The 25,665-nt window shown below is 40.4% G+C and overlaps 1 protein-coding gene across 1 annotated transcript in view; it reads right to left on the bottom strand.

Moving 5' to 3' along the window:
- REV1 (REV1 DNA directed polymerase) overlaps nucleotides 1-25,665 on the bottom strand; it is a 390,819-nt gene that overhangs the window by 3,590 nt on the left and 361,564 nt on the right. The window contains 1 exon segment of the mRNA XM_053707683.1: nucleotides 18,803-18,905. Within this exon segment, the coding sequence (XP_053563658.1) occupies nucleotides 18,803-18,905 (103 nt within the window).

Genomic DNA, 25,665 nt, shown 5'->3' with positions numbered 1-25,665 from the left:
AAGTTTGTTGTTTAGACGACAGGCCATCAGATCTATGTCTGGAGGACCCCACATCTGCACAATCTGATAGAACACATCTGGATGGAGAGACTACTCCCCGAATGAAGAACGGATGAGATAATCAGCTTCCAAATTGTCTACATCTGGTATATGAATCACAGTGATTAGACAAGAATTGGATTCCGCCCAAGAAAGTATTAGAGATACTTATTTTATTGCTAGGTGAATGCGAGTCCCTCCTTGATGAATGACAAATGCCACTGTTGGGACATTGGCCCCTATTTAACAAAGGTCTGTCGGACCTGATCCGACAGTGCGGCTCAGGTCCAACAGACGTTGCTGAATGCGGAGAGCAATACACTCTCCGTATTCAGCATTGTACCAGCAGTTTTTGTGAGCTGCTGGTGCAAAGTCGCCCCCTGCAGATTTGCGACCAATCGGCCACCAGCAGGGGGTGTCAATCAAACCGATCGATCATACTCGATCGGGTTGAATTGCGGTGATGTCTGTCCGCCTGCTCAGAGCAGGTGGACAGGTTATGGAGCAGCAGTCTTTAGACCGCTGCTTCATAACTGGTGTTTCTGGCAAGCTTGCCAGAAACAGGGGCCTTCAAGCTTGATAAATGGGCCTCATTGTCTGTTTGAAACCGAATATACGATTCTCTCTTTAATAGTGGCAAAGCCTGAAGAGCTCTGAAAATAGCACAGAGTTTTAAGATATAGATTGGTAACCTCGCCTCTCGAGGATTCCAAACTCCTTGTGCTGTCAGAGACCTCCAACCTGAGAGACGTGCATCTGTTGTGATCACAGTCCAGGTAGGAAAAACAAAGGAGGCCCCTTAACCCCTTAATGACCGAGGACGTGCAGGGTACGTCCTCAAAAAAAAGGCAGTTAATGCCTGAGAACGTACCCTGCACGTCCTCGGTTTGGAAAGCAGCTGGAAGCGATCCTGCTCGCTTCCAGCTGCTTTCCGGTTATTGCAGTGATGCCTCGATATCGAGGCATCCTGCAATAACCATTTGTAGCCATCCGGTGCAGAGAGAGCCACTCTGTGGCCCTCTCTGCACCGGACATTAACGGCTACGTTCGTTGGTGGGTGGGAGCCGGTGTGGGAGGTGGGTGGCGGCCATCGATGGCCTTTGTGATGCGGAGGGGGGCGGGATCGGGGGCGACCGGGGGGACGCGCGCACGTGCACGGGGAGGCCGGGCGGGCGCGTGCACGGGGAGGGAGCGGGTGGGAACCACTACGCTACAGAATTTTTTTTTGTTAGAAGTGGGGATCAAAGGGGTTAATATGTTTATTTTGGTGATCGGTTTGGCTGGTGGGGTATTGGACTGTGGGGGGGAAGCTACACTACAGAAACAAATAGTAAAAAATTAAAAAAAAACATTTTTATTTGCAAACTGGGTACTGGCAGACAGCTGCCAGTACCCAAGATGGCCCCAATAAGGCAGAGGGGGAGGGTTAGGGAGCTATTTTGGGGGGATCAGGGAGGTTGGGGGCTAAGGGGGGACCCTACATAGCAGCATATGTAAATATGCTTAAAAAAATTTTTTTTTTTTTTTTTTTTTTAAACCTTTTATTTTAGTACTGGCAGACTTTCTGCCAGTACTTAAGATGGCGGGGACAATTGTGGGGTGGGGGAGGGAAGAGTGCTGTTTGGGAGGGATCAGGGGGTGGGATGTGTCAGGTGGGAGTCTGATCTCTACACTAAAGCTAAAATTAACCCTGCAAGCTCCCTACAAACTACCTAATTAACCCCTTCACTGCTGGCCATAATACACATGTGATGCGCAGCAGCATTTAGCGGCCTTATAATTACCAAAAAGCAACGCCAAAGCCATATATGTCTGCTATTTATGAACAAAGGGGATCCCAGAGAAGCATTTAAAACCATTTGTGCCATAATTGCACAAGCTGTTTGTAAATAATTTTAGTGAAAAACCTAAAGTTTGAAAAAGTGAACAATTTTTTTTTATTTGATTGCTTTTGGCGGTGAAATGGTGGCATGAAATATACCAAAATGGGCCTAGATCAATACTTGGGGTTGTCTACTACACTACACTAGAGCTAAAATTAACCCTAGAAGCTCCCTACATGCTCCCTAATTAACCCATTCACTGCTGGGCATAATACACGGTTGGTGCGCAGTGGCATTTAGCAGCCTTCTAATTACCAAAAAGCAAAGCCAAAGCCATATATGTCTGCTATTTATGAACAAAGGGGATCCCAGAGAAGCATTTACAACCATTTATTCCATAATTTCATGAGTTGTTTGTAAATAATTTCAGTGAGAAACCTAAAGTTTGTGAAAAAATTTGTGAAAAAGTAAAATAATTTTTTTATTTGATCGCATTCGGCGGTGAAATGGTGGCATGAAATATACCAAAATGGGCCTAGTCAAAACTTTGGGATGTCTTCTAAAAAAAAATATATACATGTCAATAGATATTCAGAGATTCCTGAAAGATATTAGTGTCCCAATGTAACTAGCGCTAATTTTGAAAAAAAGTGGTTTGGAAACGGCAAAGTGCTACTTGTATTTATGGCCCTATAACTTGCAAAAAAAGCAAAGAACATGTAAACATTGGGTATTTCTAAACTCAGGACAAAATTTAGAAACTATTTAGCATGGGTGTTTTTTGGTGGTTGTAGATGTGTAACAGATTTTGGGGGTCAAAGTTAGAAAAAGTGTGTTTTTTTCCATTTTATCCTCATATTTTATAATATTTTTTATAGTAAATTATAAGATATGATGAAAATAATGGTATATTTTGAAAGTCCATTTAATGGCGAGAAAAACGGTATATAATATGTGTGGGTACAGTAAATGAGTAAGAGGAAAATTACAGCTAAACACAAACACCACAAAAATGTAAAAATAGCCTTGGTCCCAAACGGACAGAAAATGGAAAAGTGCTGTGGTCATTAAGGGGTTAAACAATAAGGTGATGGTATAACCACCAAGTCAGAGAGAGTGGAGAGTTGGGATTTAAGTATATCAGTTGTGATAACTGAGTATAATCCCTGCACCATTGGTGCCACATGCAAAACTGTAGAGGTCTCATATGAAAACAAGAAAAAAGGATTGCGTCCGATACTGCAATCATGAGACCTAAAACTTCCATGCACATAGCCACTGAAGCAAATGATAAGAGACTGAAGGTTTAGACAAGCTAAAACCAATCTCAAACGTCTCTTTTCTATTAGGGACACAATCTATCTGGAAATCTATTGAGATAGTACCAAGATATCGTCAAAATAAGGAAACACTGCAATACCCTGCTCTCTAATTACAGATAGAAGGGCTCCTAAAACTATTAAGAATATTCTTGGTGCTGTTGCAAGGCCAAACGAAGGAGCGACAAATTGGTAATGCTTGTTTAGAAAAGAAAATCTCAGAAAACAATAGTGATCTGGATGAATCTGATTGTGAATGTAAGGGTCCTGTAAGTCTATTGTGGACATGAAGTGACCTTGCTGAACAAAAGGCAGAATAGTCCTTATAGTCACCATCTTGAAAGTTGGGACTCTTACAAAACCATTTAAAGTTTTCAGATCCAAAAATAGGTCTGAAAGAATTTTCCTTCACAAGTACAATGAATAGATTTGAATAAAACCCCCAATCATTGGGAAAAATTACTCCTGAAAGGTCTAGATCTGAAACACATTTCAGAAAGACTTGAGCTTTTACTGGGTTTTTGTTACATGGGTAAGAAAGAATCTTCCCAAAGGAAGTCTGTCCAAACTCTTTAAAATAGGTTTAGTCTGCCCCCTACCAGAAGAACTGGCTTGAGGGACGCACCTTGATATAGGTTTAGGAGCAGGATTTGGTTTCTTATAAGGCTTAGATTTATTCCAATTTGGAGATGGTCTCCAATTAGAGCCAGAGGAGGGAGGGAGAGGTTTTCTGTTCTCTATTCTGACGAAAGGAACGAAAATGACTGGGAGCTTTAAATTTACCCTTAGATTTCTTGTCATGGGGCAGAAAAACTCCCTTACCCTCAGTAACAGTGGAGATAATAGAATCCAATTGTGAACCAAAAAGATTGTTACCTTGAAAAGAGAGAGATAATAATCTAGTTTTATACACCATGTAAGGATTTCAAGATTTAAGCCATAACGCTCTTCTAGTTAGACTGGCTAAAGACATGGATTTGACATTGATCTTCCTAACATCAAATATAACATCACAAATAAAACGATTTCCATGTTGAAGTAAAACAATAATGTTAGATAATTCAGAATCTGAAGACAACTGCTGTGCTAAACTGTCCAACCAAAAAGTAGAAGCAGCAGCAACATCAGCCATAGATATAACAGGTCTAAGAATATATCCAGAATGTAAATAAGCCCTTCTTGGATAAGATTCAAGCTTCCTATATAAAGAATCCTTGACTACAGGTAAAGGATACAATTTCTTAAACCTAGAAGAAGGGTTAAAGGGACACTGAACCCAAAACATTTCTTTTGTGATTCAGATAGATCATGCAATTTTAAGCAACTTTCTAATTTACTCCTATTATCAAATTTTCTTCATTCTCTTGGTATCTTTATTTGAAATGCAAGAATGTAAGTTTAGATGCTGTCCCATTTTTGGTGAACAACCTGGGTTGTTCTTGCTGATTGGAGGATACATTCATCCACCAATAAAAAAGTGCTGTCCAGAGTCCTGAACCAAAAAAAGCTTATATGCCTTCTTTTTCAAATAAAGATAGCAAGAGAATGAAGAAAAAATTATAATAGGAGTAAATTAGAAAGTTGCTTAAAATTGCATGCTCTATCTGAATAATGAAATAAAACATTTGGGTTCAGTGTCCCTTTAAAAGAGGTACCAGGCTTAGACCATTCTTTAGCAATCACATTAGAGATAGCGTCAGGAATAGGAAATACTTCAGGAGTAATAACAGTAGTCTTAAATACAGAATTTAGACAATTACTAGCTTTATCATCAGGAGATTTAAAATCCTCAATACCCAAAGTAAACAAAACTTCCTTTTAATAGAGAACGAATATATTGTAACTTAAATAAAAAAGATTTTTCTATATCAGTCTCTGACGTGGCATCTTCTGAATCAGAGAACACCCCATCAGTAGAGGATATGTCAGTATGCTGAAGGTCAGAACTTAATTCACTAAGTTTAGAAAAATGTTGCAAAAACCTTTTACATTTATTTGAAGGCAAAATAGCAGTCATTGCCTTCTCTATAGCTGTAGGAATAAAATCTTACATTTCTGCAGTAATGCTATGTACATTTAGACTGAGTATTTGTACTCATAGATATATTTAACAATTTGTTAAACAAGAGCCACATAATAGAGCTGAATAATTTAGATCATACTTAGCTTTGTTGAATACCTGTTTAGGCAGCTCAAATCCTATGGTAACATCAGAGGCAGGTTCAGTTTGAGACACAATTGCAAAAAAACCAAATTAGAAAAAAATAAAAATAAAATAAAAATAAATTAATTCTGCAAATTTATATCCATGCTCATATATATATATATATATATATATATATATATATATATATATATATATATATATATATATATATATATATATATATATATATATATACATACTGTATACATACACAGTGGATATAAAAAGTCTACACACCCTTGTTAAAATGGCAGGTTTCTGTGATGTAAAAAAATGAGACAAAGATAAATCATTTCAGAAATTTTTCCACCTTTAATGTGACCTATAAACTATGCAACTCAATTGAAAAACAAACTGAAATCTTTTAGATGAAGGGAAGTAAAAATAAAAAAATAAAATATGGTTGCATAAGTGTGCACACCCTTAAACTAATTCTTTGTTGAAGCAACTTTTGATTTTATTACAGCACTCAGTCTATTTGGGTATGAGTCTATCAGCATGGCACATCTTGACTTGGCAAGATTTGCCCACTCTTCTTTGCAAAAACACTCCAAATCTGTCAGATTGCGAGGGCATCTCCTGTGCACAGCCCTCTTCAGATCACCCCACAGATTTTCGATTGGATTCAGGTCTGGGCTCTGGCTGGGCCATTCCAAAACTTTAATCTTCTTCTGGTGAAGCCATTCCTTTGTTGATTTGGATGTATGCTTTTGGGTCGTTGTCATGCTGAAAGATGAAATTCCTCTTCATGTTCAGCTTTCTAGCAGAAGCCTGAAGGTTTTGTGCCAATATTGACTGGTATTTGGAACTGTTCATAATTCCCTCTACCTTGAATAAGGCCCCAGTTCCAGCTGAACAAAAACAGCCCCAAAGCATGATGCGGCCACCACAATGCTTCACTGTGGGTATGGTGTTCTTTTGGTGATGTGCAGTGTTGTTTTTGCGCCAAACATATCTTTTGGAATTATTGCCAAAAAGTTCAACCTTGGTTTCATCAGACCATAAAACCTTTTCTCACATGTTTTTGGGAGACTTCAGATGTGTTTTTGCTTAATTTAGCTGGGCTTGGATGTTTTTCTTCGTAAGAAAAGGCTTCCGTCTTGCCGTCTACCCCAAAGCCCAAACATATGAAGAATACGGGAGATTGTCGTCACATGTACTACACAGCCAGTACTTGCCAGATATTCCTGCAGCTCCTTTAATGTTGCTATACGCCTCTTGGTAGCCTCCTAGACCAGTTTTCTTCTCGTCTTTTCATCAATTTTTGAGAGACATCCAGTTCTTGCTAATGTCACTGTTGTGCCATATGTTCTCCGCTTGATGATGACTGTCTTCACTGTGTTCCATGGTATATCTAATGCCTTGGAAATTCTTTTGTACCCTTCTTCTGGTGGATGAATGTATCCACCAATCAGCAAGAACAACCCAGGTTGTTCACCAAAAATGGGCCAGCATCTTAACTTACATTCTTGCATTTCAAATAAAGATACCAAGAGAATGAAGAAAATGTGATAATAGGAGTAAATTAGAAAGTTGCTTAAAATTGCATGATCTATCTGAATCACAAAATAAATTTTTTGGGTTCAGTGTCACTTTAACCCTTCGTCTAGGTTTAAGAAATTGTATCCTTTACCTGTAGTCAAGGATTCTTTATATAGGAAGCTTGAATCTTATCCAAGAAGGGCATATTTACATTCTGGATATATTCTTAGACCTGTTATATCTATGGCTGATGTTGCTGCTGCTTCTACTTTTTCGTTGGACAGTTTAGCACAGCAGTTGTCTTCAGATTCTGAATTATCTAACATTATTGATACCTTTTAACAATGAGATCCCTCTGATGCTTTGGAAGCTCTCTGCGGACTATGGTTTTTGTGTAGGATGCGACTAAGAAAATGTCAGGAAAGACCTACTAGAACAGCTGAACTTTATTAAGGGTTAATCAGAGGCACTTTAAATTATGGCAGGTGTGTGATGACTTATTTAACATGGTATAGAATGTGATTGCTTAATTCTGAACACAGCTACATAGGGTTGCCACCTTAGCCATGTTTTCCTGGACACTTATGAGTTATACATGCTGCAGGGTGTGCAGATAGGAACATGAATTTCAACCCAGGACAGCACACAAATACTGACACTGAACAGCACTATTCATGTTCCTCTCTGCACACCCTGCAGCATGTATAACACATAAGTGTCCAGGAAAACATGGCCGAGGTGGCAACCCTACAGCTACATCCCCAGTTATAAGAGGGTGTGCACACTTATGCAAACACATTATTTTAGTTTTTTTTGTTTACTTCCCTCCACCTTAAAGATTTCCGTTTGTTTTTCAATTGAGTTGTGTAGTTTATAGGTCACATTAAAGGTGGAAAAAGTTCTGGAATTATTTATCTTTGTCTCATTTTTTTACATCACAGAAACCTGACATTTTAACAGGGGTGTAAAGATTTTTTATATCCTATATATATAACACAGGCTTGAGAGAATGGGAAACAGAGCGAAGAAAATTATAAAAAATGAAAACTGATTCATAAAATGCTGCATGAAAACTCTCTAAGTGTTTACTGAGAACACTGAAAGAGCTGGGGGTGTAGCTTATGGCAATTTTGGCAGGAATTTTTTGGCGCCAAAAATATGGCACACAATGATGACACGTCCCACTATGACAAACATAGCATCATCACATGCGCCACATGCAAAGCTGTACAGGATTTCTAATACACCTATCACTCTAAAAAGCAGGTAAGAATTTTGATTGTATATACAAAAAAACAAAATGAACCAAAATAAAGCCTAATGGATACTTCTATTATAGCTGCATAAAATGCGATTATCAACATTCCATGAGGCTAACATAATACTTAGCCTCCAAATTTATAAATAAAGGACTAGCTCCAAAAAAAACCTGTATGTTTCAAGACTTTACCAACCTCGACAAATATTTAGCCACAAATAAAGTCGCTAAAAAAAGAGCACTGAATTACTGACTCAAGGCATGTATACAAACAATATATAACAACTTTACTTAAAAAGTGCCCAATCCATAGCTGAGAGTGTCTTATATAATAAAAGTATATACTTACCGTGTAAGACACCCATCCACATATAGCAGACAGCCAAACCAGTACTGAAATATATCAGCAGAGGTAATGGTAGAGGGGTATAATGTCAATCTGTAAAGGGAGGCAGCAGATAAATCCCTGCAACCGATTTACAGAGAGCCTTAGAATAGATTTACCATAGGTGAAAACATGGTGTCATCCGGCAATATTCCCTTCACATCCCTCAGACAAACACTGTACTTATAGAGGAACTGGGCTTCACTATGCTTAGAAGCGCCTTTCATAGAAGAAATCAAGCACATCATGCTTCACCACCTTCTAAGGAGGCAAAGTTTGTAAAACTGAGGTATAGTGTTAAAATAACATGCTCTAATCCGTTAGAGCATGTAACTTTAACATCTGTGTTGCTGTAATGCAATGTGCTTTAGCTCTTTGCTGGAGTTAAACACATTGCATTACAGCATGTTAAAGTCCTGAATTTTTCCCCTCAAAGCATGAACAACGCTGCTTATCCAATTAACAGAACTAGTCACATGACCCAGCTTTAACTATGAGATTAACCACCTTTGTGGTGGGTTAAACACATTACAGCATCCCTAGTGTTAAAATGACATGTTCTAACTGACCATGTGATCCTTGGACAAGGCACTATCCTCTATCAAAATGCTAGTTTGCCTAACAAGCATAGAGATGGCTCCATTCACTTTAGGAATAGTTTTTTCCATACTTCTAATTCTGCAAAAAGGAGAGCAAACATAGTTTTGAAATTGAAGGACTTAGTAACTAGATCAGAATGTCAGGCACAGGGAAGGCAGAAGGCTGCCTTAAATAATTAATCAATCATTTTAACATGTTGCTTATCCGAAGTAGGAGAATCATCCACTTCCAAGGTAATTAAAACCTTTGTAATAGAGCATGAATATGCTCAAGTCTGAATTTTTGGATTCTAATGTACCCCGTTTCTCAGTAGGGAATTGAGAAGGGTTGCTCCTTATGAGCTAAAGGGCTGTGAAGTACCACCTTTTGCCTCTTGCATGCATCTGCGTTTGCTGGAGGCATAACAGCCACCAGCACAGTAAAAGCCAAGTGGATATACTCCTTAAATTTAACAGAGTTCAGTAGAAACTCATGGGATATAGGCTTGAGAAACTGCAGACCCCTTGAACACTAACTGAAAGACAGCGCTGCAAAACCCTGTCTAGAATTAGACAAAGACTCAGCACGAGGTACATAAATGAGAGGGACACACTGGAATATCATTACAAAGTAAACAAAAGTTAGAAGGGGTTAAATGATTAGTAGATCACCCCTCCAAAGGATCAGCTGATGGTCCAGAGACTTGAGTTGCACTAATTTGTTCCATAAGAGTAGTAAAGAAATACAGTTAGGAAAAGTGGTTGTCATATCTGAGTTGATAGTAACTACAGATGCCGTATAAGGGCACACAGAACAGATGTTAACCCTTAAGGGAAATAATAAGGCACACTGTAAAACTGAGTAACCCCCTGTTAGCGTATACAGTGGGGTCCACTGAGGTATAAGTGCCTCTAACTGCAATTAACAATACCGACAAATAAAGAGTTAAATTAAATATACAAAAACTTTTTAAAAAGCTCTGACACGATCAGAAAGTGTCAACTCATACACCAGCACTGAAGAGCTTCTTCCAACATGACTAAGATAGATGCCGCACCTCAGAAGCAGGAAGAGTAGTAGTAGTAGTAGTAAGGGGCCCAAATAAGTTAACCCTTAGCTCTACCATTTGAGGGCTAAAGACAGATTCCCAGAGTCCAAAACTTCAGAGTTAGTACAGCTGAGTAACATGCCTTATGCAACAGTCTGTGTACTGTGAAACGCGTTGCATTAACAAGCCTTTTCTATTTGTTGTGTTTTGTAAGTGATTTATTGGCTCAATAAATAAAAAGAGAGAAGTGCACAACCTGGGGAATGAACAATAGCATAATAGCTTGTTCTATGGCTAGCCACCCTAGGAGCAGCCTCTTTTTGCTCAATATGTGCCTTTCACAGAGAAGAACGTTACTGTAGTATATCAATCTGATCCTCACTAAACAGTGCAGTCCAGTCCTGAAATACCAGGCAATCCCTCCCTGAACGAGAGAAATGGCAAAACCCCAGATGTTTGTTTCGGCCTAATGTGGGCCTCATCAGTGAGGTGCAGCCATATCCCTCTAGGCACACTGAGCAACGGGTCCATGTCTGGCTTCCCGCATCACCATTAGGGAGACTTCCCTCTGTCATAATTTGCATAAACAAAAAGAGAAGCACTCAGCTGCTCTGGACCGCCAAAAATGATAGACCCCCTAATTGGCGATCATTTGTCACCGTTTCACATACCTTGTCATTGTGGGAATCCCTAACAGTTAGATATTCCTTGATTCAGAAGGGTTCGAAGGCAACCCCCTTGGTAACATTATCAACTGATTATGAACAAGTCACGCAGGAGAAGTGGGCAAACAAAGGTCTATACCGCATTGCAGACGCTTTGATAGGTACTGAGCTGCTGTCCTTTCATCAATATGTGGAACTAAATAGGCAAGAGCGATCTAGTTGGTTCCATTATCTCCAGTTGAGGGCCAGAGTAAATACAGTTATGGGGGGTAGTGGGCCAATTACTAGCTCATATTTAGAGCGTATTTGTTTAGCTCCTGGGCGTACGAGAGGTGTTATTTCCAACCTATATATTCAGTTTAATGCTCCTCCTAAATTAAGTAAACTACCGTTTATGCTACAATGGGAATCTGATTTTAATTGGTCGGCTGAGAAATGGTGCAACACGCTGAGGACGGGCACTTCTGTCTCAATATGTGCCCACCTAAAGGAAATTTTTTATTATTTTCTGCAGTATTTGTTTCCTGTAGGAAGAAAAAGGAAATTTATGCTTACCTGATAAAATGATTTCTTCTAAGATACGACGAGTCCATGGATTCATCCTTAACTTGTGGGATATTATCCTCCTGCTAACAGGAAGTGGCAAAGAGCACCACAGCAGAGCTGTCTATATAGCTCCTCCCTTGACTCCACCCCCCAGTCATTCGACCGAAGGTATAGGAAGAAAAAGGAGAAACTAAAAGGTGCAGAGGTGACTGAAGTTTTAAACAAAAAAATATAATCTGTCTTAAATTGACAGGGAGGACTGTGGACTTGTCGTATCTTAGAAGAAATCAATTTATCAGGTAAGCATAAATTTCCTTTTCTTCTACAAGATACGACGAGTCCACGGATTCATCCTTAACTTGTGAGATACAATACCAAAGCTACAGGACACGGATGAACGGGAGGGACAAGACAGATACCAAAACAGAAGGCACCACTGCTTGAAGAACATTTCTCCCAAAAATAGCCTCAGAAGAAGCAAAGGTATCAAATTTGTAAAATTTGGAAAAGGTATGAAGGGAAGACCAAGTCGCAGCCTTACAAATCTGTTCAACAGAAGCATTGTTTTTAAAAGCCCATGTGGAAGCCACCACTCTAGTAGAATGAGCTGTAATTTTTTCAGGAGGCTGCTTTCCAGCAGTCTCGTATGCCAAATGGATGATGCTTTTCAGCCAAAAAGAAAGAGAGGTAGCCGTAGCTTTTTGACCCCTACGCTTTCCAGAATAGACAACAAATAGAGAAGATGTTTGACGGAAATCCTTGGTCGCTTGTAAGTAAAACATCAAGGCACAAACCACGTCCAAGTTATGTAACAGACGCTCCTTCTTAGAAGAAGGATTAGGACACAGAGAAGGAACAACAATTTCCTGATTAATATTCTTATTTGAAACAACCTTAGGAAGGAATCCAGGTTTAGTGCGCAAAACCACCTTATCAGAATGGAATATAAGATAAGGGGAGTCGCATTGTAACGCAGAAAGCTCAGAAACTCTTCGAGCAGAAGAGATAGCAACTAAAAATATAACTTTCCAAGATAGAAGCTTAATATCTATGGAATGCATGGGTTCAAACGGAACCCCTTGAAGAACATTTAGAACTAAATTCAAACTCCATGGTGGAGCAACAGGTTTAAACACAGGCTTGATTCTCACTAAAGCCTGACAAAACGACTGAACGTCTGGGACATCTGCCAGACGCTTGTGTAGTAAGATTGACAAAGCAGAAATCTGTCCCTTTAAGGAACTAGCTGATAATCCCTTCTCCAATCCTTCTTGGAGAAAGGACAAAATCCTAGGAATCCTGATCTTACTCCATGAGTAGCCCTTAGATTCGCACCAGTAAAGATATTTATGCCATATCTTATGGTACATTTTCCTAGTGACAGGCTTTCGAGCCTGAATCAAGGTATCAATGACCGACTCAAAGAATCCCCGCTTAGATAAAATCAAGAGTTCAATCTCCATGCAGTTAGCTGCAGAGGAATTAGATTTGGATGTTGGAACGGGCCTTGAATAAGAAGGTCCTGTTTCAGTGGCAGTTTCCATGGTGGCAGAGATGACATTTCCACCAGATCTGCATACCAAGTCCTGCGTGGCCACGCAGGCACTATCAAGATTACCGAAGCCCTCTCCTGCTTGATTCTTGCAATCAGACGAGGTAGGAGAGGAAAAGGAGGAAACACATAAGCCAGGTTGAATGACCAAGGTACTGCTAGAGCATCTACCAGTACTGCTTGAGGATCCCTTGATCTGGACCCGTAACAAGGAAGTTTGGCATTCTGACTAGATGCCATCAGATCAAATTCCGGTGTGCTCCATTGATGGATCAATGCCGCAAACACCTCCGGATGGAGCTCCCACTCCCCTGGATGAAAAGTCTGACGACTTAGAAAATCTGCTTCCCAGTTCTCCACTCCTGGGATATATATTGCTGATAGATGGCAAGAGTGAGTCTCTGCCCATCAAATTATTTTGGAAACCTCTATCATCACTAGAGAACTCTTTGTTCCCCCTTGATGATTGATATATGCTACAGTCGTGATATTGTCCGACTGGAATTTTATGAATTTGGCCGAAGCCAGCTGAGGCCACGCTTGAAGCACGTTGAATATCGCTCTCAGTTCCAGAATATTTATTGGTAGTAGGGACTCCTCCTGAGTCCAAACACCCTGAGCCTTCAGGGAATTCCAGACTGCACCCCAGCCCAAGAGGCTGGCGTCCGTCGTCGCTATGACCCATGCTGGCCTGTGGAAGCACATTCCCTGGGACAGATGATCCTGTGACAACCACCAAAGAAGAGAATCTCTGGTCTCTTGATCCAGATTTATCCGCGGAGATAAATCTGCATAATCCCCATTCCACTGTTTGAGCATGCACAGCTGCAGTGGTCTGAGATATAGGCAAGCAAACAGAATTATGTCCATTGCCGCTACCATTAACCCAATGACCTCCATACACTGCGCCACTGATGGCTGAGGAATGGAGTGAAGTTTTCGGCAAGTATTTAGAATCTTTGATTTTCTGACCTCCGTCAGAAAGTTTCATGTCTACCAAGTCTATCAGAGTTCCTAGGAATGGAACTCTTGTCAGAGGAACTATCGAACTCTTTTTTATGTTCACCTTCCACCCGTGAGACCTTAGAAAAGCCAACACGATGTCCGTGTGAGATTTGGCTAGATGGTAAGTTGACGCCTGAATCAAAATATCGTCCAAATAGGGCGCCACTGCTATGCCCCGCGGCCTTAGAACCCCCAGAAGGGACCCTAGCACTCTTGTGAAGATTCTGGGAGCTGTGGCCAACCCGAAAGGAAGGGCCACAAACTGGTAATGTTTGTCTAGGAAGGCGAACCTGAGGAACTGGTGATGATCTTTGTGGATAGGAATGTGAAGATACGCATCCTTAAAATCCACGGTGGTCATATACTGACCCTCCTGGATCATTGGTAAAATTGTTCGTATAGTCTCCATCTTGAACAATGGGACTCTGAGAAATTTGTTTAGACTTTTGAGATCTAAAATCAGTCTGAAAGTTTCCTCCTTTTTGGGAACCACGAACAGATTGGAGTAAAACCCCTGCCCTTGTTCTACTTTTGGAACTCGACAGATTACACCCATGGTATGTAGGTCTTCTACACAGCGTAAGAACGCCTCTCTTTTTGTCTGGTTTACAGACAAACGTGAAAGATGAAATCTCCCTCTTGGGAGAGAATCCTTGAATTCTAACCGATACCCCTGGGAGACAATTTTTTATGCCCAGGAGTCCTGAATGTCTCTTGCCCAGGCCTGAGCGAAGAGAGAAAGTCTGCTCCCTACTAGATCCGGTCCCGGATCGGGGGCTGCCCCTTCATGCTGTCTCGGTAGCAGCAGCGGGCTTCTTGGCCTGTTTGCCTTTATTCCAGGTCTGGTTAGGTCTCAAGACTGACTTGGATTGTGCAAAGTTCCCCTCCTGCTTGGAGGCGGATGAGGAAGTAGAGGGACCGCCTTTCGAAAGGAACGAAAATTATTCTGTTTGGTCCTCATTTTAACCGTCTTGTCCTGAGGAAAGGCATGACCTTTACCTCCAGTAATGTCAGAAATGATCTCCTTTAGTTCAGGACCGAATAGGGTCTTACCCTTAAAGGGAATAGCTAAAAGCTTGGATTTAGATGACACATCAGCAGACCAAGACTTAAGCCAAAACGCTCTACGCACTAAAATGGCAAAGCCTGCATTCTTTGCCGCTAATTTAGCCATTTGGAAAGAGGCATCTATAATAAAAGAATTAGCTAGCTTGAGAGCCTTAATTCTATCCAAAATATCATCTAATGGGGTCTCAACCTTAAGAGACTCCTCTAGAGCCTCAAACTAAAAAGCTGCTGCAGTAGTTACTGGAACAATGCACGCTATAGGTTGTAGAAGAAAACCCTGATGAATAAACAATTTCTTTAGAAGCCCTTCTAATTTTTTATCCATAGGATCTTTGAAAGCACAACTATCCTCAATGGGTATAGTTGTACGCTTAGCCAGGGTAGAAATAGCTCCCTCCACCTTAGGGACCGTCTGCCACGAAATGGTGTAAGATATGGGAAACATTTTCTTAAAAGTAGGAGGGGGAGAGAACGGAATGCCTGGTCTATCCCATTCCTTAGTAACAATGTCAGAAATTCTTTTAGGGACTGGAAAAACATTAGTGTAAGTAGGGACCTCCAGATATTTATCCATTTTACACAGTTTCTCTGGTGGAATGACAATAGGGTCAGAATCATCCAGAGTCGTTAAGACCTCCCTGAGTAACAAGCGGAGGTGTTCAAGCTTAAACTTAAAGGCCGTCACATTGGAGTCTGTTTGAGGGAACATCTTTCCTGAATCAGAAAGCTCTCCCTCAGACAACAATTCCCCCACCCCCAAATCAGAATACTGTGAGGGTACATCGGAGATGGCCAATAACGGGTCAGAGGGCTCAGCATTTACTCCAATACCTGACCTGCTGCGCTTACCTGTAAACCTCGCAGTTTAGATAGTACCTCTGTAAGGTTAGTAGATATAACTGCAGCCATATCTTGCAGGGTGAAAGAATTAGACGCACTAGAAGTACTTGGCGTCGCTTGGGCGGGCGCTAAAGGTTGTGACACTTGGGGAGAAGCAGATGGCATGACCTGATTCTCTTCTGACTGAGAATCATCCTAAGACATACTTTTATCAGCTAAAATATGTTCTTTGCAATGTAAGGCCCTTTCAGTACATGAGGGACACATTTGAAGTGGGGGTTCCACAATGGCTTCTAAACACATGGAAAATTGGCTTTCCTCAATGTCAGACATGTTAAAACAGGCTAGTAAGGACCACAAACAGGCTTGAAAACACTTTATTTAGTGAAAAAAATTATCTGAAAAAACGGTACTGCGCCTTTAAGAGAAAAAAAGCATACCATTTTTCCAAAACTGCTTTAATATTATAAAAGTATCTCAATTTTATTATATATGTATCCTAACTTGCCAGCTAAGATTGCACCACAAGAAAAGGACTACTTAACCCTTATGTACAAAAACGTTATACAAAAATACGTTATGATTAACCAAAAAGCCCCCTGCAAAATCAGTTTAACACTTCGATTAGGCCCAAACCTTCCAGAAAGGCCAACCGGACCTGGAGCTTGCTGCTTGCATGGGGAATATAACTGCGCAACTGAGGCGCAAAAATAGGCCTCGCCCATCTACCCCGATGTCTCACAGCCTTGCAAAAGAACCGCTACAAAGCGGTCTAAAAACCTAGCCATGTGGGTTCATATACCCAGGTCTAACAGAGGCCATGTGTATCCTGCCATCATAAATAAAAACGTCTGTCACACAAAACGTTAATTTACCTCCAAACATAGAATCGTTTGGTCACAAACATTATGTCATCAGTGTCAACCATTTTTAAAGCCCAACATACAGGTCCAGTAATACCCTTCTCTTTCACATTAGGATTACTGCTTACCCCTTCCCTCATGGGGATACTGTCAGACAATTCTGAAACAACACAGTCTCTACCGGAAAAAAATGACTGAACATACCTCAATGCTTGTAGCATGAAAAACGTTCCTCACACTGAAGTTTCTTAAGTACTCCTCAGTCATTCTGTGGGATCTTAGTAACAACTGCTAAGATCATCAGTTTCCAGGCAGAAATCTTCATCCATCTGCTGCCTGGGAAAAAATAGCACTCACCGGTACCATTTAAAATAAAAAAGTCTTGCTTGAAGAAAATAAAAACTAACATTTTATCACCTCTTTCACTTTACCCTTCCTATTCCTTAGTATAGGCAAATATATAATTGTGCTTTTATACAAAAATCATAACCACCATAAGAAAAGGATGGGCCTAATGGACTCTTGTCAATATGAAAGAAATGGCTGATTAGGGAAAGTACTAAATTATATGCCATACTTTTTAAAAAGTTTTTGTATATTTTTTCAGTTAAAAAGAGAAGCACTCAACCTGGGAACGAAGAATAGCATAATAGCTTGTTTTATGGCTAGTTACCACCCAAGGAGCAGCCTCTTTTTGCTCAACATGTGCCTTTCACAGAGAAGAACGTTCCTGTAGTATATCAATCTGATCCTCACTAAGCAGTGCAGTCCAGAAATACCAGACAATCCCTCTCTGAACAAGAGAAACAGCAAAACCCCAGACGTACGTATTGGCCTAGTGTGACCCTCATCAGTGAGGTGCAGCCATATCACTCTAGGCACACTGAGCAACAGGTCTACGTCTGGCTTCCCGCATCACCCTTAGGTGAGACTTCCCTCAGGGTCATAATTTGTATAAATAAAAAGAGATAAGCACTGAACCTGGAAACGAAGAATAGCATAATAGCTTGTTCTATGGTTAGTTACCACCCAAGGAGCAGCCTCTTTATGCTCAACATGTGCCTTTCACTGAGCTAAAATAAGCTGCTCCTAGGTGGTAACTCTCCATAGAACAAGCTACTGAGCTGCTGTTCATTTCTGATAGTACGCTTCTCTTTGTATGAATTTGTATTATGACCCTGGGGAGGTCTCCCTAAGGGTGATGGGGAAACCAGAGGTGGACTCCTTGCCCAATGTGCTTAGAGTAATATGGCTGCACCTTACTGACGAGGCCCACAGAAGGCCAAAACTATCGTCTGGGGTTGTCATGTTCCTTGTTCAGAGAAGAATTGCCTGGTATTTTGGGGCTGGACTGACATTACTCGGCGGCATCAGACTAATATACTTCAGGAAAGTTTACCTCTGTGAAAATCACAACTGGGCTTAAATAGGCTGCTCCTAGGTGGTAAATCGCCAGAGAACAAGCTACTGAGTTGTTCGTTCCTGGTAGATCGCTTCTCTCTTTGTATCGATTTATTTGTTCCCCTCGACCATTATTTAGTGAGAATATCACTTATACAGTTGTTACTATTATTAAGATGTTAGAAAACTTGAGTATATTTTTTGGTTTGATTCTGTACACATCTTCCCAGACCATATTATACTATTGGGGCACCCTCTTATGTTATATTTTCAGAGTAACAGAGCTGCATTATAGTCTCTGGTAACACCAAAGAGCACTAAAGCCAGTCCTGCTAAATTTAAAGAGAAAGTAACCTCATTTTTTAAGTGCCTGAGAAGTGCCCATAACTGCTATAGGAGATATGTAGTGTGTGTATATATGTCTCAAGGCTATGTAAATCATGTATACATATTCATGTGGGTTGTGAAGGTGTGATGCACTTACCTGTCAGCATAACATTGTTGCTAGTGTTAAAATGACATGCTCTAATGATTAGAGCATGTCATTTTAACACTATAATAACCCTTTAATAAGGTAATGCAATTTTAACAACAAAAATTTAAGGATAATAATTGGAAGGATAACAGGGAATATGTTAGACTGTAAACATTATTCTGCTACCTCACATCTAACTACATTTTAAAAGCTCACATTTAACTAAATGCAACAAATAAATAACTTACCTTTTCATGTATTTAATGACCAAATCTAGTTTTTCCAAATCCTTTTCTTCTATTAAATCTGTGCAGTATTTCACAACTTGCAATATGTCTTCTTCCATGGGATCTGGTTACGCACGAAAAGAACACAATTCTACATTACTATCTAAACTGTAAAAGCAAGTACAATTTAAGCACAAATTCACAATCAAATATGTATTACATTGCAACTATCATTATAGGTTGAAACTCTGTTATTAAGTTAAAAAAAACCTGTTATTTGTAAGAATGTTCAGACTTCTTGTATGCTTATAGGCAGGGGCGTAACTTTCATTGGTGCAGCAGGTGCAGTGGCACTAGTGCGCAAGTGCTGGGGTGGCATAGCAGCCAATCTATATATATGTGTGTGCAGAATGTGTATAATTCTAATGCAGGGGAGCCTTTATTAGTGCAGGTTGCAGGTCCAACTATTTATCCTCAAAATCATTATACAGAGCAGCATGTATATTACTATTGCTTACTACTGAGTTACCTTTGTACCAGTGCTCTCTGTTGAGTAGGTCTTCTACTTCCTATAGGTTTAATGGATTAAATACTTTACAGCTCACTCATTAAAGGGGCAGTAAACCTACAAAATAATGTTATATAATTCTGCACATCGTGCAGAATTATATAACATTATCTTAGCGCTAACTTTATTCAACATAATATTGCAGCTGATATTTTATTATAAAGGAGGATTTCTCAGACTGCCTCTCTTTGCTCTACTGAGTGGGTCTGGTTTTTTCACTGAGCGCCTCTTACACTCAATGTACATTACACTCAATGTATCTCGCTCCCACTATCAGACCAGAGCAGGAGTGAGTTACATTAAGTGTAATGGCGCAATTGGGCCGAGCTGTGACTAGACAGCTGCCCAGATGCGCTCAGTGAAAAAAACATAATTTATGCTTACCTGATAAATTTATTTCTCTTGTAGTGTATCCAGTCCACGGATCATCCATTACTTATGGAATATATTCTCCTTCCCAACAGGAAGTTGCAAGAGTCCACCCACAGCAAAGCTGCTATATAGCTCCTCCCCTAACTGCCATATTCAGTCATTCGACCGAAAACATGCAGAGAAAGGAAAAACCATAGGGTGCAGTGGTGACTGTAGTTCAAATGAAAAAAATTACCTGCCTTAAAGTGACAGGGCGGGCCGTGGACTGGATACACTACAAGAGAAATAAATTTATCAGGTAAGCATAAATTATGTTTTCTCTTGTTAAGTGTATCCAGTCCACGGATCATCCATTACTTATGGAATACCAATACCAAAGCTAAAGTACACGGATGATGGGAGGGACAAGGAAGGTACTCAAACGGAAGTTACCACTGCCTGTAAAAAAAAAAAAACCCTTTCTCCCAAAAATAGCCTCCGAAGAAGCAAGGTATCAAATTTGTTAAATTTGAAAAAGTATGAAGCGCAGACCAAGTCTTGTAAATCTGTTCAACAGAAGCCACATTTAAAAAAGGCCCAAGTGAAAACCACAGCTCTAGTAGAATGAGCTGCAATCCCTTCAGGAGGCTGCTGTCCAGCAGTCTCATAAGCTAAATGAATTATGCTTTTTAACCAAAAAGACAGAGAGGCTGCTGAAGTCTTTTGACCTCTACTCTGTCCAGAATAGACAACAAACAAGGTGAACGTTTGATGAAAACTGTAGTAGCTTGTAAGTAAAACTTTAAAGCACAAACCATGTCCAATATTGTGTAATAGACGTTCCTTCTTTGAGGAAGGATTAGGATACAAGCATGGAACAACTATCTCTTGAGTGATGTTCTTGTTAGATACCACCTTAGGAAAAAACCCAGGTTGGTACGCAGGACTACCTTATCCGTACGAAGGACCAGATAAGGAGAAACACATTGTAACACAGATAACTTGGAGACTCTACGAGTCGAGGAAATAGCTACCCAAAAGGAACTTTCCAAGATAAAGATTGATATCTATGGAACAAAAAAGGTTAAAACGGAACTTCTTGAAGAGCCTTAAGAACCAGGTTTAAGCTCCATGGTGGAGCAACAGTTTTAAACACAGGCTTGGATCTAACCAAAGCCTGACCAAATGTCTGAACGTCTAGAATACCTGCCAGAAGCTGGTGCAAAAAAATAGACAGAGTAAAAATCTGTCCTTTTAAGGAATTAGCTGACAACCCTTTTCTCAAAAACATCTTGGAGAAAAGATAATATCCTGGGAATCCAGGCTTTACTCCATGAGTAACCCTTGGATTCATAACAATCAGATATTTACACCATATCTATGTTCAATTTTCCTAGAGACAGGCTTTCATGTCTGTATTAAGGTATCAATGACTGACTCAGAGAAGCCATGCTTTGATAACATCAAGCGTTCAGTCTCCAGGCAGTCCATCTCAGATTGATTCTATTTAGATGGTTGAAAGGACCCTGAGGTAGAGGGACCTGTCTCAGAAGCAGAGACCGTGATGGAAAGGATGACATGTCCACCAGATCTGCATACCAGGTCCTGCGTGGCTACGCAGGCGCTGTCAAAAACACCAAAGCCCTCTCCTGCTTGGTCTTGACCTCCGAAGGAAATCCCACTCCCCCGGGAAAGAAAAGTCTGACGACTTAGAAAATCCACCTCCCAGTTCTCAACACCTGGGATATGGATAGCTGATAGACAAGAGTGAGTCTCTGTCCAGTGAATTATTGTAAGACTTCTAACATCACTAGGGAACTTCTGTTCCCCCTTGATGGCTGATGTAAGCCACAGTCGTGTATATTGTCCGACTGAGTATGATGTACCGCAGAGTTGCTAACTGAGGCCAAGTCTGAAGAGCATGGAATATCACTCCCAGAATATTTATTAGAAGGAGGGTCTCCTCCTAAGTCCACTATCCCTGAGCCTTCAGGGAGTTCCAGACTGCATCCCAACCTAAAAGGCTGGCATCCATTGTAAAAATTGTCCCATCTGACCTGCGGAAGGTCATACCCTTGGACAGATGGACCCGACATAGTCACCAGAGAAGAGAATCTCTGGTCTCTTGGTCCAGGTTCAACAGGGGGACAAATCTGTGTAATCCCCGTTCCTCTGACTGAGCATGCATAGTTGCAGCGGTCTGAAATGTAGACGTGCAAACGGTACTATGTCCCTTGCCGCTACCTATTAAACCGATTTCATTCATGTACTGAGCCACCGAAGGGCGCGGATGGGATGAAAAACACGGCAGAAATTTAGAAACTTTGACAACCTGGACTCCGTCAGGTAAATTTTCATTTCTACAGAATCTATCAGAGTCCCTAGGAGGGAAACCCTTGAGATTGGGGATAGAGAACTCTTCCTTGTTCACTTTCCACCCATGTGATCTCAGAAATGCCAGTACTACGTCCGTATGAGACTTGGCAATTTGGATGTTTGACGCCTGTATCAGGATGTCGTCTAACTAAGGGGCCACTTCTATGCCCCACGGCCTAAGGACCGCCAAAGCGACCCCAGAACCTCCATAAAGATCCTTGGGGCTGTAGATATCCCAAAGGAAAGAGCTACAAACTGGTAATGCCTGTCTAGAAAGGCAAACCTGAAAAACGAAGGTGATCTTTATGCATCACAATGTGAGGATAAGCATCCTTCAAATCCATTGTAGTCCTCTATTGACTCTCCTGGATCATAGTTAAGATGGTACGAATAGTTTCCATCTTAAATGACGGAATTCTGAGGAATTTGTTTAAGATCTTTAGATCCAAAATAGGTCTGAAGGTTCCCTCACCTTGGGAACCACAAACAGATTTGAGTAAAAACTCTGTCCCTGTTCCTCTCTTGGAACTGGATGGATCTCGTACACAATGTAAGAATGCCTCCTTCTTTATCTGGTTTGCAGATAATTGTGAAAGGAGAAATCTCCCCTTTTTTGGGGGGGGGAATCTTTGAAATCCAGAAGATATCTCTGGGATATAAATTCCAATGCCTAGGGATCCTGGGCATCTCTTGCCCACGCCCGGGCAAAGAATGAAAGTCTGCCCCCTATAGGATCCGTTACCGGATAGGGGTCCGTTCCTTCATGCTGCCTTAGAGGCAGCAGCAGGCTCCTTGGCCTGCTTATCTTTGAGCAAAAATTCCCTCTTCTTTTGCCTTAGAGGAAGTGGATGCCACACCTGTCCTGAAGTTTTAAAAGGCACGAAAATTAGACCTTTTTTGGCCCTTGATTCCAATCCTGAGGAAGGGCATGTCCTTTTCCTCCAGTGATATAAGCAATAATCTCCTTCACACCAGGCCCGAATAGGGTCTGCCCCTTGAAGGGAAGTTAAGTAGCTTATTTATTAAAGTCACGACAGCTGACCATGATATAAGCCATAGCGCTCTGGGCACCAGTATAGTAAAAAACAGAATTCTTAGCCGTTAGTCTAGTCAAATGAACAAAGGCATCAGAAAACAAAGGAATTGGCTAGCATAAGCTTGTCAAATATATTCATACAATGGAGTCGCTAACTGTAAAGCCTCATCAAGAGACTCAACCCAGAACGCCGCAGCAGCAGTGACAGAAGCAATGTATGCAAGGGGCTGCAGGATAAAACCCTGTTGAATAAACATTTTTTATCCATTGGATCTAAAAAGCACAACTGTCCTCGCCAGAGGTAGTGGTACGCTAAGCTTAGAAACTCTTCTCTCCACCTTAGAAAACATTCTTCTAAAAAATAGGAGGGGAAGAGAACGGCACACCTGGTCTATCCCATTCCTTATTAAAAAATTTTTTTTTTAGTAAACCTCTTTAGGTATTGGAAAAACATCAGTACACACCGGCACTGCATATTATTTATCCAGTCTACACAATTTCTCTGGCCCTGCGATTGTACACATTCATTCAGAGCAGCCAAAGCCTCCCTGAGCAACAAGTGGAGGTTCTCAAGCATAAATTTTAAATGTAGAAATATCAGAATCAGGTTAAATCATCTTCCCTGAGTCAAAAAAATCACCCACAGACTAAGCATATTGTGAGGTAGTATCATACATGGTTCTTAAAGCGTCTGTATGCTCTGTATTTACCCCCAGAGCTATCTGTTTTCCTTTAATTTCAGGTAGTCTGACTAATACTGCTGCCAGAGTATTATTCACCACCTTTGCCATGTCTTGTAAAATAAACGCTATGGACGCCCTTGATGTACTTGGCGCCATTTGAGCGTGAGTCCCTGAAGCGGGAGTCGAAGGGTCTGACACGTGGGGAGAGTTAATCGGCATAACTTTCCCCTCGACAGAATCCCCTGGTAAAATAAACGCTATGGGTGCCCTTGATGTACTTGGCGCCATTTGAGCGTGAGTCCCTAAAGCGGGAGTCAAAAGGTCTGACACGTGGGGAGAGTTAGTCGGCATAACTACCCCCACGACAGAATCCTCTGGTGATAATGTTTTTAAAGACAAAAAATGATCTTTATTGTTTAACATGAAATCAGTACATCTGGTACACATTCTAAGATGGGGTTCCACCATGGCTTTAAAATATAATGAACACAGAGCTTCCTCTATGTCAGACATGTTAGAACAGACTAATAATGAGACTAATAAGCTTGGAAAACACTTTAAATCAAGTTAACAAGCAAATATATAAAACGTTACTGTGCCTTTAAGAGAAACAAATTTTGTCAAAATTTGAAAAAACAGTGAAAAAAGGCAGTAAAACAAACGACATTTTTACAGTACATGTAATAAGGTAACAGAGAATTGCACCCACTTGCAAATGGATGATTAACCCCTTAATGCAAAAAACAGATCAAAAAAAACGACATAGACGTTTTTAAAAACAGACACAACAAAACTGCCACAGCAGAGCTGTGGATTACCTTCCCTATAAACGATTTTTGGAAGTCTTTTTAGCCCTTTAGAAATGTCCTGTAGTATTCATGGGACTGCTGAGGGAATCTGGATAATTCATTTTGTAATTTTAACTGCGCAAAAAAGCTCTAAATTAGGCCCCTCCCACTCATATTACAACAGTGGGAAGCTTCAGTTAAAGGATTACTTTCTGTTATACTTTTTAAGCTAAACAACTAACATATTAAAGTTATAAACATTAATTAAAACCTACTGACCTATACTTACTCCAAAACGAAGTTTCATAATGTTCTAAAAGTTATATCTTTTATTTGCCGATGATGTCACGTTATCCTGCCCACTATTTTCAGCACTGCATGTTCAAAATACTTAAACCAATAACTTTGTGTATAAAGCTCCATTTTGAAACCTAGGTATTGTAAACGGATTGGTACAGAGCAAAGGATACCCACGGAGTGGGTTTGGAAAACAATTACATTTGCAGACAAGATTTCTGATATACGGTAGAGATATGTTAATGAAATGCTATTGATAAAAAGCGTATTTGGGGTAGTTAGTTAGTAACAGGCATAGAAAAATATTTACTTACAGTGGCCCTTTAACTGTTTCTATGCAAAATTTAAGCCAGCCATGTGGAAAAAAACTTAGGAAAAAAATAAGTTTTATCACCAAAACATATGTTAAAAACGATTAAACATGCCAGCAAACGTTTTAAAACACATTTTTACAAGAGTATGTATCTCTATTAATAAGCCTGATACAAGTCGCTTTTACTGCATTTAAGGCTATACCAACATTACAGTGTTATCACCAATGTACGTTAAAAAACGATTAAACATGCCAGCAAACGTTTTAAAACACATTTTTAGAAGAGTATGTATCTCTATTAATAAGCCTGATACCAGTCGCTATCGCTGCATTTAAGGCTTTACTTACATTACTTCGGTATCAGCAGTATTTTCTTAGTCAATTCCATTCCTAGAAAAATATTTTACTGCACATACCTTATCTGCAGGAAAACCTGTACGCCATTCCCCCTCTGAAGTACCTCACTCCTCAG

Source organism: Bombina bombina, chromosome 3 (assembly GCF_027579735.1).
Source record: "Bombina bombina isolate aBomBom1 chromosome 3, aBomBom1.pri, whole genome shotgun sequence".
Taxonomy (NCBI): Eukaryota; Metazoa; Chordata; class Amphibia; order Anura; family Bombinatoridae; genus Bombina; species Bombina bombina.
The sequence above is the reverse complement of the archived record's forward strand: the minus strand, read 5'-3'. Positions and strand labels throughout refer to the sequence as shown.